The sequence below is a fragment of the Bactrocera tryoni genome, chromosome 5, assembly GCF_016617805.1.
Source record: "Bactrocera tryoni isolate S06 chromosome 5, CSIRO_BtryS06_freeze2, whole genome shotgun sequence".
In the NCBI taxonomy this organism is placed as follows: Eukaryota; Metazoa; Arthropoda; class Insecta; order Diptera; family Tephritidae; genus Bactrocera; species Bactrocera tryoni.
Genome location: NC_052503.1, coordinates 38,016,237 through 38,036,698, shown reverse-complemented (window position 1 = coordinate 38,036,698; position 20,462 = coordinate 38,016,237). Strand labels below are relative to the sequence as shown.

General features: G+C 33.6%; 1 protein-coding gene across 5 annotated transcripts in view; it reads left to right on the top strand.

The window, feature by feature from the left end:
• LOC120778834 (cAMP-dependent protein kinase type I regulatory subunit) overlaps nt 1-20,462 on the top strand; it is a 54,657-nt gene that overhangs the window by 17,830 nt on the left and 16,365 nt on the right. Inside the window, exons 1-2 of one of the 5 annotated variants that reach the window (XM_040110851.1) lie at nt 10,186-10,332; nt 13,003-13,558. The exons of 2 other annotated variants lie outside the window; for them this stretch is intronic. In XM_040110851.1, the coding sequence (XP_039966785.1) occupies nt 13,550-13,558 (9 nt within the window). In that variant the 5' untranslated portion in view covers nt 10,186-10,332; nt 13,003-13,549. Of the gene's footprint in view, nt 1-10,185; nt 10,333-12,802; nt 13,559-20,462 lie in introns of those variants that run through there. 2 more of the 5 variants (XM_040110853.1, XM_040110852.1) reach the window with 2 other exon arrangements.

The window sequence follows — 20,462 nt, the reverse complement described above, 5'->3', positions numbered from 1 at the left end:
CTTCACGAAATTTGGCATGGTTTATTATGCCATGAACCGGTACGTTCTCAAAAAAAAATTGTTCAAATCGGACCACTATGGCATATAGCTGCCATACAAACTGAACAATCGGAATAAAGGGTTTGCATGGATAGCTCTTTATTTGACGACCTATATTAAGGAAATTTGGAATATTACCTAAGGCAATGGTGCAATCTCCAAAGAGATGGTTCACATCGGATCACTTTTGCAAATAGCTGCCATACAAACTGGACGATCGTAATCAAGTGCTTGTATGGTAAACTTTTTTATTTGACGAGTTCTCTTCTCCAAACTTGGCATTGACTATTATCAAAGGCAATGTTACAATCTCCGAAGAAATTTGGAAATTTTGAAGAATTGGTTGGGCCCGTTCGATTTAATCTTCGGTAATTAAGTTGATTTTTTTTGCTAGAGATAATGTTTCAGACAAGCAGTAACTGCTCTAAAAACTTTATATTTGTCAAAAGTGACATGCTCAAAGCCGAGTCGAGAGTTGGCTCGAATACATTGTGTAGATTTCTTTAAAAATAAATATTTCTTGAATAAATAATATATTTTAACGTCATATTAACTTTCTTGTTATTTTTTTTTACTCACTTTACTGCGCTTTGCTTACAAACATCTGACATTTCCATATCATTTCTTCTTCGTATTTCCCTTTTCCTTCAAGGCCACACTTTTTGCTGGCAAAGCGCGATTTATTGTCACTTTTCGCCACTACCGTTATGAGCAAGCTGTATTCGTGCACAAATAAGTATGAGCGCATAGCTTGCTTTGCATTTCTCTTGCGTGAACTTTGGCTTTTCCCTTCATTCTTCTTTAAAAATATATTTCTGTAAGTATATGTATGTACGAGTATGTGTACACCTTTACGCGCTGATTTACTCATTTGCATTACTTTTTTATTTGTGGCCGCAGACGTAATGTCTGCTCGACACGCACACCTTTTAACTGCTGCGCCTTGTGATGAACAGTAAGAGTGTTTGGGTCCTTTGTAGCAATCCATTGTCCTTTCTGGCGTCGACTGATTAGTTGGTCTGTACCGGTTAGCTTAATTTGTTGGTTGACATTTCCGTAACGTCAGCAAAAACAAAAATGTAAATATAAATGACACGCAAGTATCATATTTTATTTCCTTGGAACTCCTTATTTGTTAAACACATATACTTACATACATTATTCTTCATTTCACTATATTTAACTTTTATTTTATTATTAGTAAGTTTTTTTTTTGGGCGTGCACATTATTTGTGTTAATATTTACATTTGTTCTTGAACCGCACAACTTTCTATTATTTGTAAATATATGCATATGTATATCTGTGATGATTATGGTGGTTCTTACAATATTAAATGAAAACAAGACACGACGTTACCAACTAACCAAGTTTCCAGACAAAAACTTAGTTTTTATCGGTCAGTTTATATGAAAGCTATATGCTATAATGGCCCGTTCTATTATTTCTTTTTGGGAAAATTCATCTTCGACAATAATGGACGCCGAATTTCGTAAAGATAACTTGTCAAATAAAAACTTTTCCATTCAAGTACTTGAATACAATCGTTCAGTTTGTATGGCAGCTATATGCTATAGTGGTCCGATCTGAATAATTTCTTCGGAGATATATCAAGTTTTGTGAAGATATCTCGTCAAATGAAAAAGTTTTCTATACGAGCACTTTGTGGTAATAAGCAAATACAGTTTTTGGTCTACAATAAGGCCGAAAATCCTGATATAGGCTTTTAAAAAAGAAGACAATATGAAATAGCGCGTTTATTGAATGCAATTAAATGATTCTTCAAATAACAGGGGACCTCCAGCGAAATATATTGCAGAATGAAAAATGTAACCATTGAGTTTCAAGTTGCTACCCAACGTGGGACCAGTCAAGAAGTTTTTTTTAAAACCATTATTATTTCAAATAATTCTCATAATTGGCTTTATAATATTTATATTGACACATTTTTTAATGCCAACAAATCAAAACAAAACCTTATGTGACAGCTTGCCAAGGTTCACAATAGCATAATCGAAATTCGAACATTTTACACGAAATTCGTGATGCGAATTTTTCTTTCGCGTGAAAATAAAAATACATGGGAATGATTTATTCACAAGAAATTTACAATAAAGCTGATTAATTACTTTGCTTTTAAATGTCAACCTAATGTGTGTACATATACTTAACTAGAAATTAATCTACTATGTGCACTCTGAAATTGCTTTTATAATCAATAATATTTACCGGTTCGGATTGATGGGTATTCGGCGTATCCTGTGTTTAGTTCGCCATTGAAAGCTTAAACCGAAACAGTGTTACCTTCCGATTATGAGTAATTTGTATTCGTTTTTTAATTTAAAGTTCGGACTCTGTTTGTCTTCTTGTCCAGGCGACAATTTAATTGAAGATGTTAAAGTCGACGAAGCAAAGAATATTGCCGCAAGTGAGGCTGAACATGCCACAAAGTATTCCGTAAGCAAATCAAGTGAGAATAAATCAATTTGGGAAGAAATCTCAAAATTATTGTTATTTCTTCAAGCGATAACCTATTTTGTAAATTGCTTGTAAAAAAGTCAGTCTAAAACATATTTTATCCAATGCAGAGTTTACAAGTAAGCCATTTAGTTTTTCGTTTTTAGCATTTTCAGATTTTTATAAAAATTTCTTTAGTTCGTGTTGAATAAGCCAGCATTGCTTGAATACTTGTCCTAATTAAAACAAAACATTTTTTTTTATTTTACAAGTACAGTACTTAAGCCAGTGCATTCTTCTCAGTATTCTTGACGTTTGTTGTGTTAACTTTCTAACGACGCTTCTGGCCTCCAGGCGCTAACTTATGACCTGCACAACTTGAAAGTATTTATATATAAATACATTCGTACTTAAATAAATACAAATATATAAACGCAATGAATTCTTTAACTAGAGTTTCTATATATGAATATACATAAATATGTATTATTTGAAACAATTGTTCAAAGCTATATTTTTATATTGTCCTTTGTTTTAGTTTTCTCATTTGCGTCCAGTTTAGTTGCATAAGAATTTATAAATCTTAAGCTCTTTGCTCTATTTTTAAATAATTAATTAAAACCTTTGAATGATGCAACAACACAAACTCACCTATTTTCTCGAGTTCAGCGGAATTTGTTTCAAATTTAACGACTTAAAAAATTGAAATGTATGTTTTTAATAATCACAACCCAAAACCTCTCCAAACGCTAACAACGACTGCAAAAAAGGTATGATGTGGATAGATCTCATCTATGAAACTCAAAAAATAAAATAAATATATAAAAAACGGTTGCACTGAACTTGTAATATCCTTCACAAATAACCAAATTTTTATCCACTATATGTTATAGTGGTCCGATCTGAACAGTTTTATCGGTGATTGTGTCGTTGCCTCGTACAGTAAATCGTGTATTGAACATGACACCGTGAAGATAGCATGAAAAATAAAAAAAAGTTTTCCATACAAAACTTCATTTGTATGGCGCACGAATCGTGCTACAAAAACAAACCGCAAGACCTTTTTTAAATCAATGCATTACATATTTTATGGTATAGAAAATTTTATTATATTTTATATATTTAATTATTTTTAAAAATTATGGATCGTAAATGACCTCCATAGTCAGTCACGCATATACATATGTAGTATGTGATACCTAATTAGAAACTTATTCATTGCTTGAAGTCGATTTAATGGACTGTTTCAGTCAGATTTCTGACTTCTGATTCACCTCACCTTCGCAGTCAGATCAGGTGATCTTGGGAGCCAACGGATGGTAAAGTTTCTTGATTCATTCGTTTTCTAATTTTCTTTGGATAGGTCTGACTATGTGTGTAGCTGCTCCATCTTGCTGGAACCAAACGCTATTGAAAGGGATACCTAATCGGCGTTGTTCTGAGTAAAAAACCTAATTCAACATGTTTAAGGGGTTATACCAGTGTAACCCATGAAAAAGTAGGCGATTTTCGTGAATTTTTTTTTTTAAGAAAGTACTCGATCGAATGTTTCGAAGTTCTTTGAACATATAAGGTATATTTTCAGCTATATTATAAATTTTTTTTTTACAAAAATATTGCAAAATAATGGGAGTTATAGCCGTATTCTGATGCCAAAAAAAGTTCCCCAGCTGCTGACATGATTCCGGCCGAATGAGTAGCTGAAACAAAAATTTCAAAAGGGTTATTAAAGTTGAAGGTGTTTCTTATACAATGGCTTACGACATTTGAAAAACATCAAAAATTAACAAAATGTCGTAGTTTCGAAGATGTCGTTTTTTTAGGTAAAAAATTATCGGTTTTTCTAAGGCCAATCAAAAAGATCGTAGATCTATATTCAAGAAAACTCAGTTTTAATTTGAAGTCGATCGGTTAATTTCTCGTTGAGTTATGTTGTCAGCAATTTTGAAAAAGGTCATTTCGAGGAAAATGCGTTTAAAGTTTCAACTTTCCCATCTATAACTGCGAGCAGTTGCTCTATAGAATGCTGCCATTCAAAAACTATTCAAAAACAAAGCAAGGTCTTAGCCGTTTTCATAGGATATTTTTGGGCTAAATTCCAGATGAATAGTTAAATCTAGAAAGTTTAACCAGACAGATCTCATTGGTACGGTCTTCTTGCGATACTTCCAGATTTAGCAAACATGTTTGCCAACCTTATAAAGACCCACCTACTTGTGTGTCAGCAAAGTCCCGTCTTAATTCCCTTTGGACGGAAATGACTGATAGCGGATCATGATACCGCTGCATTATTCAAACTCACTTTTCGGTATCCAAAGCATTCATTTTTAAAACATTAAATAATAACCTCGCAAAAAAAATGGAGACGAACTAATTAATTTAAAACTTCGGTTCAATTAATACAAAATCAAAAAGCAGAGGCGGAAAATTTTCATGAATCCGCAAATTGCAAAGAAACGCCAATACAGAAGCATGCTTAATTGATTTCACCTACTATTGACAGATTATAAGAACATGTCAGGGAATTTTATCTTTCTTTTTTTCTAGACATTTTGCATGCAAATTCATGACATTGAGGTTTAACAAGTGCTTTGGGTGTCTTGAATAAATAATTCCTATGGGGTTATTGGATTTTATTTGCTTTATTCAATTTTTCGCTTATTTTTTTAAGAATGATAAAGGGTTTGGGGGCATCGCGATGCATTGTTGGTATTGTTACAAAAAAGTAAATTCCTTCAAATCTTATAGTGTTATGTATGTATGTATGTGTATGAAAAATTCAGAATAAATTTATAAATTATTCCAGAATGCTTGGTTGATTTTAAATTTTACTCTTCGCCCACTTAATCCTTTTAGGTTACTCTGCCGGCTTGTAGCTGAGCTGTATGTTAATAACACATTTTTGCCTTCTATTTGCTGATGCTGAGCAAAGTTTGTATGGTGGCAGCTTGAATGTATTGCCTGAAATTCCCTTAACACGAAACTTTCGCCTTCACGCGAAGTCTCACAATCACACAAACGATTACTCTACCCGCTTTCAAACAACAAAAGGGTTGCTATTAGCAGTGGGATGTAGCACTTGGAAACTTTTTAACATTTCTACTTTGGGAAAACTTCCCTTCGACGTGCAAATGCCGAGGAATTGTAGCTTAAAAATATCACTTTGCCTTTAAGTGGCCGCAACTGCAGTTTGTACAGAAATTTCATGAAAATAATAAATCAAACGGAATGAAAACCAACAAAATGAAAGTGTCTGCCAACAAAAATATTGTGTTGCGCGCTATTTTGACAGTTCCATTGTAACGGCACAAACAATGTAAGCACATAAATTATTTGAGTGCAGTGAGAAAGCTGCCAATTTATTAAATTATTGCAAATGTGCTTGCATGCTATGCAAAATAAGTTTGTGTGTGTACATATGTATGTATGTTTGTTTGAATATTCGCATGCAAGGAGATGCCGACAAGTGTCAGTTGTATGAAAATTAGCGCACCAGCTTTATCATGTCTATGTGCGAATGTGTTTGAAAGGTGTCAACTTAAATTAGTCTGCGCTTTTCGTTGCATAATGTGCACAATAAGTTTTATTTATTAAATATTTATGTATTTACATACATACATATGTATATGCATAACAGTTATAAATATTCGTTAAGGGGTGTGAGAATTTATTTCGCAATAAAAATAAAGCTGCGAAGTAAGCCATTCATTCTGACCCATTGACCATGTGATTAGGGTTTATTCGATTAACCTTATCAAGGTTATCAGCCATATACTTTCCGGTGTTTGGCAATTTTGTATGGGGGAAATTTAAAGCGCTCTGCAGGGTGAGCATTTCAATACCAGTTACCGTATGTATTTCAAAAATCGATGCTATCCACAAAATCCATATTTTTATATTCGTACATTTTTGATCACACCGTAAATATACATGCATAGGTATAGGCAATCTGTATATACACAGTACGAAATATATATTATATGTATATATTATACATTCAATGTCATTGATTTTGCTAAATAATTATTTTTTCATAACTGTAGTAAATTCGTAACTCACGAACGCGACTAAAGTCGGTTTGAAATTTGAAAAAAACTGGAAAAAATTCATTGTAAGTTTAAACTCATTGAACACGAAGGTTTTTGCATCTTTTGAGAAAATTTACGGTAGTAATGTATATATTTGTATACCATCAAAATCTGACGACACTATATTTCTTCCCGCTCTTTTGACTTTTCTTTTCAGTAAGGTTGTCATTTCATCATAGAAAGATATAACATCTAATAACGAGTCGAAATTATTAAAATTTACTTTAAGAACGCTGCGACCAATTTATGGCCGTCACAATCGTTCTATCAGATCAACTAGTCTAGTGGAAAATTTTTAATCCACAGGCACAGTACAAAATGTTCCCTTGCCAGTGAGCCCGAAAAAATACTTTTGGACCAAATTGGGTGATATGGACTTGGACAATATATAATTCCAACAGGACGGCGACACAAGCCACACAGTGAATATCCCAACTGATTTATTGAAAACCAAGTTTGGTGAACCTGTTATCTCACGAAATGGCACAGTCAATTGGCCGCCTCGGTCGTACGATTTGACGCCATTAGACTATTTCCTGTGGGGCTACATAAAGTCTAAGATCTATGCCAACAAGCCAGCGACGATTGATGAAGTTCGTACGATTATCGAACGTGAAATTGCAGTAGTGTAGGCCGATTTATGCTTGAAAACCGTCGAAAATTGGGTTCAGCGTTGTTTATATTTAGCTATTTTCTTTTTGCCTAAATTGCTTAGCTGTAATTATTGAAAATATCCCAAACTATTTTGTGAAATATAAATATGTTCTCAAATATTCCTTTACCTAATTATTTTCTGTTTTAACGAATTTCATATTGGTGTGTGGTACATTTCGGAAAATTTGAAGGAGTTTTTTCCAAAAAATTACCAGCATTCCATAAGTTGACGATGACAGTTGTTTCTGTCACAGAGGTTGAAATGCGATCTCCAAAAAAGAGATTATTTTACATTGTTCTTGTTGAAGTAAATTACTTGTTCCACTGTACATACTGTTTGTTCTTAATTACCTAATTTTGAAAGCTGCCGGAAAAGTTTGACGTCATGCCCAAAATTGTTTTTTTATTCTTGTCTGTTTTCCCTTTCATTGTTTTACACTCGTGAGGGTCAATGTTCATCGTTGTGTCAAAACAATTTCTAACTTTTGGCGTATGAAAATACGTAGAGTTTGTAAACAATTCTCTTAAGTTTGAACGGAAAAAATTGTGAGTAACGCATTATATTTCAAAATCATCTTTTTTATTATAAAGGGTGATCCATTCCAACGTTGCGTGTTTTTTTAAAGAAAAAACACATAACCACAAATTTATTGGGGAGTATTTTTTTTTATCATTCGAAAGAACATTCTTTGGCATTTATTTTTTGAAGATTATCTCTTTCAAATGTTGGCCCCGGCTACACTTCAGGTAGTCCATCCGTTGAGTCCAATTTTCGATGACCCGTTCGAGTATTTCGACTGGAAACTGGCGAATGACATAGACCGCATAGACTTTTAACTTTACATATTCCCACTTGAAAAAGTCGTAACGGTGAGATATCACACGATCTTAGTGGCCAATCGACCGGCCCAAAACGTGAAATTATCTTCAATTTCAGGCATCAAATAGTCGGTTATCATTGCGCGATAACGGTCTCCATTGACGATTACGTTCTCACCGCCATCATTTTTGAAGAACTACTATAGACCGATGATTCCACCGACCACCAAACCGCTTTTTTTTTCTAGATGAAATTGGAGCTCTGCTCTTGTTTGTTTACATAGCCATTGAGCCAGAAATGGACTTCAAGGCTGAAACAAAATTTGGCTCGAAAACGTCTGATCTTCTTGGAACTTCTCAAGACCCCATAGAGCGAAGCGATTTTCCTTGGGAATTTCGAGTGTTCAGAGTTTGTATTTGAGATAAAATCACTATGAGAAATAGTGAAAAGCTTTTTTATTTAACGTGATATATATATTCATGAAATTTTCTCGAATCACTTTGCAACGTAACTGAGCAATCTCCGAAGAAATTGTTCTGATCGCACCACTATACTTTGGGCAAAAAATAGTAAGACTTTTTAATTAATATTTCACATGAGAACCAATATTTTCGGACCGCAACCACGTCCACAATTTCAAGTTCCTTCTGACTTTTTCCTTTTCAGTGTTTTAATGTGATTGGAACGCAAGTCAAATATAGCTATGCAATCGAAATTACCAAACCAAAAGTTTGAGTTGGCAATACCTAATTTAAGGCTGGGTGTATATATTTAAAGTCAGATGTGTGCAAAATTTATGGATTCAATATGAAGAAAGGGTTTTACAAGTCGAAGAGGTGATTAATTATTTAAAGGTTATTTTAGAAAAAAAGGTAATAGCAGCGTACAAAAAGCTAACAACAGTTTAATGTTTTGTAAACAATAGTTGCTAAGTGCATGAGGCATATACATACATATGTATATGGATCACCTTTGATGGATGTTTGCCTTAGCCAGTTCAATTTAAGCAGTAGAATTATTGAAGCGAAGGCGTTCATTTCTCACAGTGTACACTTATGTTGCATACACACTTACATACATATCTGTATGTGCTTGTTTGCAATTTCGCACTTGAAAAAGTTGTTCTGTTTGCTTTTTACTGCTGCTGTAGGTGAGAGATTTTATTGTCGATGTATCACCTTATTGAGATGCACGTACTATGTACATACATATACTACTTACATACATACACGTGTGCAAGCAAAGCTTTGTGATTGACTTGGACTTGTTTAGAGCTTCTCTTTGCACTTTTACTTTCCTAAGCAAATGAACGCAACAGAGATGTGTAGTTGCATAGTCTAGTACCTACTCGTATTGGCTAACTAACTATGTATTTTACGTCCATTGCCTATCGTGGCATACATTTGGTGGTGATGTGTGTGTGTGTGTGTGTGTGGCTTTGTGTCTTTACATGGATTTAAATGGCTGTTGATTTGTTTATTATTTCTATTATTGCTATTTCTATTGTTTCTTGTTTATTTGTTTTTGTAGCCACCACTCGTTAGTGTTGTGTACCCAAATACTACAAGCACATATGTATGTATGTACATACATTTGTATGCTTGTATGTATGTATAATGTTTGCCTTGATGTGTACTAATGTTTTAAAAGGTACTTAAGTTTGTTTGAATGTACAATTGAACCAACATAGACACACGCACACATACACAAGCATTTGGTTAATTGCACATGTCTTATATGGATTTGGAATGCTTTGAGCATGAGCTGTACACATATCCATATATGTGCATATGTAACTACATATATTTATATCTATATGTGCACATACATATATACATACATACATACATATATAATATACATACACATACATATATATACATACATATATTAAGTTATATACATACATATATAATGTACAAATCTTTATATAAGCGTGTGTAATTCGTGTTTATGTTTTGCTACACCGCTGCTGCCGTCATTGCTGCCGCTACACACCTTTTCATCGTCACGCTTTTCCGCAACACGTTCGCCTGAATGTATGGGGGGCTGTGTGTTTGTGTTTGTGTGAGTTTGCGCCAACAGTTTAGCTCAGACTTTAGTATACGCTACAGTACTAGTTGCAATCTTCGCATTGAATGGAATGGCACGGGCGCGAGACACGGCCAATCGATAGGAAAAGTCTTAGGCGCGTGCTTATTATCGGCTTCAGGTACCGGTGATGATGCCATAATCGGTCGGAAGTAGTGAGTGTAGGTGGAATAAAAACGAAACGGTAAAAAATTGCAAAAGCGCGATGTGTGGTAGTAGTGGTGCAACATAAATTATTTTATGCTTATGCTGAGTTAGCAGCAATTAATTTCTGTTTTAAAAAAAATATTTGTACTAAATTCTTTATTCATGTATTTCCTTAAAAATATGTTTATAAAGTTCATAAAAAATATAAAAAATGAAAAATTGCAATTAATACATATGCAACTACCAATGCATGTGGGAACATGTTAATCAGTGTGCAGCCATTTTGTATTAGTGTTTTGTCAACGCATAAAGTACATAAATTCATTTAACTTAATTGCAACGCTTCTTAACCGACGGTAAAATCTCTCTTATGGGTGTGTGTTTAAAAAGTGTGAATCCAAAACAAATGCAATTTCATCAAAATTGCAATTAAACGCTCTTTAACGCAGTGATGTTACCGCATAATCACTGTTGCAATAATTAAAGTGCATGTACGGTCGCAAATTTTCCTAAAAACTCAGAAACAAAATATAACAAAAACGAAACCTTATGTTCTCATTAACCAAATAAGGTTCGCCGAAACTCACTAAGTGGCGAATAGAACAAACAACTTGTATATACCAAATCTAACGGCCTAATCAAATAAGTTACATAGGACTCATAAAGGAAATAATATTGCATTCGCATATTCTGTGTTATTCATGCAACTAGTTTTTGTTGCAGCTTTCACCTGTTAGCTTATTGTTAAGAGAGCAGAACTCAAACATATCGTGCAGCAAATTAATCGAAAATGGCAATAATTGTACTTAATTTCTAAGTTGCATAAATATTGATTTACATGTTGACCACTTAATTACATACATTCTGTCAAGAAAGTATCCGGAATTTATAAATAAAACGAACATTTTTCAATAATCATCCAAATTTATTTTATCGCCTTCACAGTAACATCCATTTGAAGGTGATGCACATGTGCCAACGCTTCTTCCAATCGTCAAAACATTTTTATAGACACTTTTCGGGATGGCCTTCAGCTCTCGGGTCGAATTTGTTTTAATGTTTTCAATTGTTTCAAAACGGTTTCCCCCGGAGCGATCATTTGAGTTTGCTTAATAACCAGAAGTCACACGGAGCTAAATAAGGTGAATACGGTGCTTGCTCAATGATATTTGTTGAGTGTTTGGCCTAAACACAAATACGTTAAAAAATTTTGTAAAATTCGACAAACACTACTGAGGTCGACTGACATAAACAGCTGCTGTAAACACACTGGTTGACAGATCGCGCTAATTTTTGACATCATAATTAAGGACATACCTTTTTACAATCGTTCCAAGGAAATTTACAGCAAAAAAGCAAAAAATACATACTACATTCGTTTTCAGTAGCATTTTAGCCTGAATAATATTCCAACAACCTTGCCAACACATTTGGTAATTACCGTTGCTTTTGGTTAAATTTGTTTACTCGTTGCTTTCTAGTTGATAACACTCTATGCATATAAAGAAAGCAATCTCTTGTTTAAAAGTTTTTCAGTGAAACGCATACAACGCTAATTACAATAAGTTAAACCTATAATAAATAATTTAAGGCATACATGCGAAACAGCCACAAACTGTCAAAAACACGAAACTCTCAATCATAACATTTAAAGTGCGCACTCAACATAGAGCAAAAACAATTTATTGTATTTAACAGCGAGTAGCCTTTAATTTCCGAAATGCTCATAACATTTTATTATAACACGCCACTTTATTCTAATGTGTTTAAGTTTTACAACTGTAGCTAACTTCAAATAGCTACACTATTCTAACTGTTAACTGTTCTTCAATTTATTATCCAGTCAGAGCTATATAGCTAATCGCTTGCTTGCTCGTGCGGAATTCGTTAATTTAGTTTGCCGTGTTCGTGCTGCTTTCAAACAATTGAAGCCATTAAAATCCAAAAAACGTCTTTTTTATTGTTTCGACTACATACATACATATGTATGTATCTATTTATGAATATACATATGTAAATATAAGTACATACATACCTGCATAAGTCATTTGGGGCAATGCATTGCTTGCTGACGTGTTGCTACAATCTTATGCATGTGCAAACGTGTGCAAGCGTGTGTTTGCAAACAAGCGGCAATTTGCGAATGTGACATTAAATCGTCGACGAGATCATAATTTTTTTCTCATTTTATTTAATTCTACATGCGTATATGTTTTCGTAGTCGTTCCGTGACTAGTGCGCCTCCACTGTGTAAGAGAATGCTGTGCACCTCCTTAGAAATACATAAATATTTTGCCGTGGGTAAAAATTTGAAGAGTTTATTTTTGAATGACGGCAGCGTCCGTGGTAGCGACTGCGCGAGTTTTTGAGTTTTTTAACGTGTGCCGGGTGAAAATATTGGCTATTTGCCGCTAAGAATATTGGAAGCATTTTGCCGTTTATCCTCAACGCGACCGAGTGTAGATATTTGTGGCGCGCTTCTCCGCCATTCTATACATACAGTTTATATATGTACATGTGTGCATGTATGTTCCGAAATACATATGTACATACATACACTCGCATACATACATTGATGCGAATTTTCAAGCAACAAATGAATATTTATTTTTAATAATGTTCTGACATTGGATTTGTCATTGGCAACGGAAAGTTTCGTGTAAGCAAAGTTGATTATGCTAATCGAAAATTATGTGTTAAATTTAAGGCAAAAAGCTAACTCAATGCAACCGAACTGAATGCGTGCTCTAGTGCTTGTGAAAGTCAATTGAGTCTTCCAGTGAATTACATAAAATAAGTGCGCCAGTAGCTCTGCATTGTAGGCGTGTGTGTGAATATTTTGAAAGTGAAGCATAAAACTCGCAGGAAGCAGCTGCAGAAAGTGAAAAAAAACCTAATTCGTTAACAAGTGAACCGAGTGGTGGTGCAACAACAGTGTGACAACAACGTAAATGCATATAACAGTGCAATAATAAAAGCAATTCACTGCATAGTAGATTTAGTTGGTTGTTTCCCATACGCTAACGTCCAGGAACACAACTCATACATACATATATAATACATTGGCGTGGCTTTTAGTTCCAACGTACTCCGCAACTATTAAAAAGGGCGTGGGATACCCCTACACAATCGGCACCGTCTGCTGTCTACTGCATACGCACATAGTACTACATATTTGTACTTGCATAAACGCGCAGCGATAATCAGCAATATTGCAATAAAACCACCTCAGCGGCCCGCGGTACGCAGTAAATATGTCAGAGGTTTGCAGAATTCCATTCACTATTTCAATCATTATGTTAGTCACTAATTTAACTAGTTACTTACTCGCTCTTATTTAATAATGTCTGCATATATTGTACAAAGTACATACTATATGTAAACATATAGTATGTATTTTTCGTACAGTCGCTGGCCATTGAATTGTGTGCGCCAGCAATTTATTATAACGTTTGCTTTAAGGTGAAAATTCTTCGACTTCTGGAAAAATTCAAAAGCATACCATCGTTGGAGTGCTGTGATATTCGTAAACTATTATTAAGTTAGAAAAGTGTCATATAACAGAATCAAGCTATCTTAAGCTGCATGTTCTTTTTTTTTTTTTCAAAGTACACCAAAGAAAGTTCGACTTCGAGACTTTTATTAAGAAATGCAAAATGTGGCTTAATTGAGGCTAGGTAGTCCCAGCTGCAAAATAGCAGAGAAATTTTATGTAAGCTAATTTGCCCACATCAGAAATAGTAAATAAAATGATATTCTTCCTCCTTCGTTCATAATTCAATGGCCACATATTGTAGGTACTTACTATATATGTACATATATGTATATACATACATATGTACTATATGGAAGCATAACTATGTTATCGTGTTCCACTAATGATGGTATTTGTTTGCCCATCTGTGTGCGGTAGCAGAAAAATACATCCTAATTAAGCTAAAATTGTCTTGTTGTTGGAGTTCAGGCTTACTTTCGGACTTTAAAATAAGTGTGTGTACATACATATGTATAAATATATGTTTATGTACATATACATACATATATAGGAAGGGTTAAATAAAATACAGAAATAATATTCTTGATTTTAGAAGGTAATATTTATTATATTCTGCACAGGGTAAATTAAATTTGGCACGGTTTGAAGTCGGTTGGCAAGATTTCTCGAGAATTTCTCTACCGATTTTTATAAAATCTTACACAGGTCTTTGATATACAATTCTTAAAGCCGTGGACGAAGAATTTTTTTTCGAATATATTTATTTGACAAAAAAATGTTGCGGAATTTTAATTTTTTTTAATGTCTGCCAAAAATCCGAATTTCAGTTTTTTTTCCTCGCCCAAGTTCTAAGTTAAGGTTTTAACTAAAACAGGTATTTTTTATTTTTAAGTGATCCTGTAAGGAATTATCCTGTCTAACGCGGGCGCATTTTTTTCCGAGGGGTCACTGGAAATGGCCTCGCAATAGCCGAGTTGAATATATTTTTTTCCAAAAATTTCAGATTTTCTTTGTTAATAGTGTATGTTTGTAACAATAAAAAATTCTAATAAAATATTTAATTTTTTATATGAGAAAAAAATTGTTGAAAAAATGCTGTTTTTACCCGAGGAAATCCATGTAACCCTTTAATGATATTTTAGTGCTTGCTACTTTTTTGTTTTTTATGAAAGAAGTTGCCTAAAACATAAAACTGTTAAATTCAAATTATGTTAGATCTCTTTTTTTATATTAAAGCAGCCCTATCAGTTCCTCATCTATAGTATCATGGGCAATAATATTTACGACAGAATTCCATTCTGTATTGATAGTGTTAGACTACGCGAGGTGTGGAAATAAACGTTAATTCCTCAGAGAAAATTCACCCTGGTCTTTCTACAGGACTTGCTTTCAAAGCGTTCTCCCTATTTCTCTTAATAAAATTTTTAGTGTTGGAGAATGACATAGTTTTCCCATTTAGAAAAGAGATGTTGAATTTCCCCACAACAGTCTTTGGAATTGAGTTCATAGATTTTACAATTTAAAAAGCTTTAATAATTTCTTCAGATAAAAGATATTTTCGTAAGTTAAGAAGCACTATTTTTTGTGTAAAAGGAGCTGCTGAAACCAAAAACGGTTAAGCTGTGTTTTTCGGCTAACATCGAGCATCTCCTGTTTTTGTACCTTAATAAAACACTCGCTGAAAAGAAATTTACCACAATGAATGTGTATCTTCGCTTAATGAGTAGGATAGCCTAGTGGTTTAGGTTTGGCTTAATAACATACTGGGTGATAGTTAAGTTTTAACTGTTACTGTCATGCTTCAATATTGCTGTCAGCAGCTCAAACTCCTTATTATATAGACTTAAATACAAGTACATACGAAGTGTTACTATTTAGTGATAATAAAATAATATTTTCCTATGGATTAATGGATTGCTTTTCATGGATTAATTTTTATCGCTTCGTAATTAAGCATGACAGTTTGATCTAAATTAAATTAATGAATTGAGTAAATTTTGTCAATTCTAACCAATAATACAGTGTCTGTATGTAGTTGTTGATGGAATGTTTATAATTTTTCAAGAAATGTGTTAATTTCCATTGTAGTGGATAATATTCTTAAATGATTAGCATCAATTTATTTACTCGAAAAAATTAAAAAAAAATGCTTTGGGAGTTCTGAATGTACGACATTCGGCAAAAATGGGTTATATGTGTGGACACATTCACATATGTACATACATCTGTAGCTTAATAAAAATTTTTTGCTCTTAGCAAACCTGCTAACTTAATTTAACATGTGTAAATTATTTAAATATTTCGGTGTGTATGTCCATGTAAATATGTTTACTAATTCATGCATCAATAACCTCTACGAATACACCAGATTTGTAGACATTCTGCAATTGACATTGGTGCGTTAATTACTTCAGCGGCTTGTTGCGCGAACATCATAGTGACTACTAGAAAAAACTTGTTATACCTTCAACAGCGGTATATTAAGTTTGCCACGAAGTTTTTAACATCTAGAAAGAAACGTCGGTGGACCTATAAAAATATATTTGCAACGGGGTTTTGAGGTTTTTTTTTTTGTTTAGCGACGCTACAAAAGTAGACCGATAGGGACAGCAAACGACGACATATTTTTCCCGCTCTTTTGACATTGCTCTTCAGTAAGGTTTGCCATTTAATCATGAAAAGATATACGCTCTAACGAGTCGAAATTATTAAAATTTACTACCGAAACTCGGAGCCAGTGGCCTCAACTTTAAGAGCGCTATGTCCAATTTATGGTCGTCTCAATCGTCCTGTCAGATCAAAAATTGAGCGTCTAGTGGAAATATTGGAATCCACATAACTGAAACGGCTTGAAATCATGTTTAGTGAACGTGTTATATCACGAAATGGCCCAGTCAATTGGCCGCCTCGGTCGTGCGATTTGACGCCGTTGGATTATTCCCTGTGGGGCCAGTGACGATTAAAGAACTTCGTACGAATATCGAACTTGCAGCAGTATCGGCCGATTTATGCTTGAAACCCGTAGAAAATTGGGTTCAGCGTCTGGACTTCTGCAAGCGTGCCCGTGGTGATCATGCAAAATAAATCGAGGTCCTTACATATTTGCATCGAATGTACTTTCACAGGAATAAAGAATTTCATTGATATCCCAAAACTTTTTTAGCGCTCTTAAAACCCGTTATATATGGTATATAATAAGTTTGATGAGCTAAGTCGATTGAGCCATGTCAATTTGTCTGTCTGTCTGCTCAATTGTTGGATTCGCTGATAATGGACCAGTATAGCATAAAGCTGCTACTTTTTACTTTGACCAGGTTTCTTTACGAAATTTTGGATAGGGTATTGTCCAAGGTAACGGAGGCACATTTCCTCTGTAACAACCTTAATTAATTTAATTTGGTTTGTCGGTTCGTGAAGTGAAAATTCTTCTAGATATATTGATATACTTTACAAGTTGCATCGATTTAAATGTTTTTTCCCAATTATTTAAATTGAGAATAGTACAAATTGTTCGAAATTACCATATATTTTTCACTAACATGACCAATCATACAAACGTGTTGTGTTTCATGAGAAGAAGGAAAACACTATCATAGCCTTAAATACAATTTCGTTACAAAATTTAAACTGTAACCCCCCATATCACGTTTTCGTTCGTCGCCATTATGAATGAATACTAGAATTAGAATTCACATTAAACCAAAACAATTGATATATTGTGTTATGTGTTTATTGGCCTCAAAAGTGATAAAAAAGTAAGGTGAAAACTGGTGCACATTATTTAAACTGGTTACTAACCGAACAGTATCAATCATGTCTACAGTCAAAATTTCGTAAATTTATGGAGCTTGTGGTTTCACTTTTTACCTTCGAGGTCATAAAATATCATTACTTTTCGGTGGATTTGAAGTTGCTTTTAAAGAATAATACATGATAAGAATTATCGTAAAAGAATACAAAACGATACAATATACATTGTGACAAAAAATTACCAGGAATATATAAATAAAACGCAAAATATTTAATTACACAGTACAAAAGCTAATCTGGGGGGTGAGAAGTTCCAAGTCAGGGTGATGGTACCAGGTCAGTATAGTAAAACCCTAAAAGGGTTTGGCGTTCGTATGTGTCAGTTTTTTTTTTTATGACCTTTTAAATTTTTTCCTTATCTTGATGTTTTTTCGCTTAGTTGTAACATTTTGGCAAAAACAAATAAACATAACTCGCGAACCACTTGTCCGATTTTGATGAAACAAATTTAGAAAAATTAAGAATTACAATTTCTATTTGGTTTTATTTGTTTTTATTCAAAAAAGTGTCATTTATCGCCTTTTTTATAAAAATTTTCCCCTATAACTCCAGACTTCTGGTCATAACTTACTAAAAAAATAAACTAAACATTTTTATAATTTTTTATTTTTATTTTATTTATTTATTTGTATTTATTTTAATAAATATTGCCTAGACTTTTTTTTTTTGTTTTTTTTTGTTTTTGTTTGTTTTACTAAGCGAAAAAACATCAAGATAAGGAAAAAATTTAAAAGGTCATAAAAAAAACTGACACGTACGAACGCCAAACTCTTTGAGGGTTTCACCATACTGACCTAGTACCATCACCCTGACTTGGAATTTCTCACCCCCCCAAATTCCACAGTGTTATTTATCAATATTATTTTGTCGTCTTCAAAGTAATCCCCACCAGATTTAATACACTTATGCCAACGTTTTTCGGTAAATTTCGCTTTAATTTTGTGAGTTCTCGGTAGCGTTCTTTAGGTGTAGTTCCGCTCGGTTGTAGAAGCTTACAATACAGCACGCCTTTCTAGCGTGCAAACAGCATTTCTGACATGCAAAATCAGCAGTACTTCAACGTATCTTGACTTCAATTCACATGACAACGAATTTCCTTGCCTTTGAATATATTTGGCTGATTTTAAACGTTCTCAAATGGCTGCTTGAGATACCTTTAAAAATTCCGCGAGCTCTTCTTGTGTTTAGAATAAATTTTCTTGGAGAAAATCCCAGTTCCACACAAAAATCAACACGTTTAAATCGTATAAACTATTTTTAGCACGTTTTTTTTTAACTAGAGCATGTTCAATATAAACTTCCACCAAAATGCAATGATTTTCCGGAGTTTTTCTTCATGTTAAGGGGCTATGCCAGTGTAACCCATGAAAAATTAACCGATTTTCGTAAAATTTTTAAAAGAAAGCACTCAATCGAATGTTTCGAAGTTCTTTGGACAAAATAAGATATATTTTCAGCAACATTTTTCCATCTTTTTATCATAGTATTGAAAAATAACGAAGTTATGGCCATCTTCGGAGGTGCCAACTAAAAAAAGTTACCCAACTGCTGACATGATTCCAGTAGTTGAGTAGCTGAAACAAAAAAATTAAAAAAGGTTATTGAAGTTGAAGGTATTTCCTACACAATACCCTACGATTTTAGAAAAATATCAAAAATTAACAAAATGGCGTAGTTCTGAAATAAATGCCGTTTTTTAGATTAAAAAATTGTCGTTTTTTTAATGCCAAATTGACAAATTTCAACCAATCAAAAAGGTCGTAGGTCATTGTATAGTAAATATATTCAAGAATACTTGAATTTGAAGTCGATCGGTCAGTTTGTCGTTGAGTTACGATGACAGCAATTTTGAAAAATGTCGTTACGAGAAAAAAGCGTTTAAAGTTTGATTTCCATTTATACCTGCCAGCGGTCGCTCTTTACAATACTGCCTTTCAGAAATTATTCAAGATAAGACCTTGCCGATTTCACAGGATATTTTTGGAAATATAAACTATCAAAAAAACACAAAAAATCGATTCTTTGAAAGTACCACACTGGTATAGCCCCTCAAAGTAATGACGAAGAACTCAACGTAAAAACACCTTTTTCAGGCATAAAGTACGACATGTTAGTGAAGAAAAATTGTTGTTGAGTTAATAATAAAAATTAATATAAACTCTTCACGGACAACTCTCAGCACAAGTGATGACTGCAGATGCTTATCGACGATGTGCGAATGCACACATTTCGCCGATTTGGGGAACAGAGTCCATCTGACCAAGTATAAGTTAAATATTATTGACTTCGAAATTTGTTGTTGTTTCGCTACTATTTTTATGGGCAAACGTCTTGATCCAATTCGTGGAAGGAACCTTAAGAAATTAAATTTATTTTATGTATTTTTTTTATATATTGTAGCATTTGAACACAAATTAGTTCCAAACTGGATTGCTTTTATTTATGAAAACTAATTATTTCTCTCGTTCCTAAATGATTACTAGGAACACAAACGCAAATTTATGGCACTTGAAGCGTATAAAACAACAACAAGCGTTTATGGAATGCACTAATAGCGGCATAAATGCATTTTATTGTTAATATTTGTGTGGTCTGTTGAAATTCAGTCAGGTGTGTCTCACATTCACGTTTCTGTTGATTTCCACTTTACGCTGCTCATGAATTAAAAGGCCTTTATTACACCTTTATTGTGGCGTGGGTGTAAAGTTTGGCGTACTATACTCGATTCTTCTACCACACCATATCTTTCTTGTTTCACATGCAAAGCATAAGTTTATATAAATAAGAATAAGCCTTTGTGGCGTACGAGGAAAACATGCCATGTGTGGACTTATTTTATGTTTTATTTTTTGTTTTCCTCA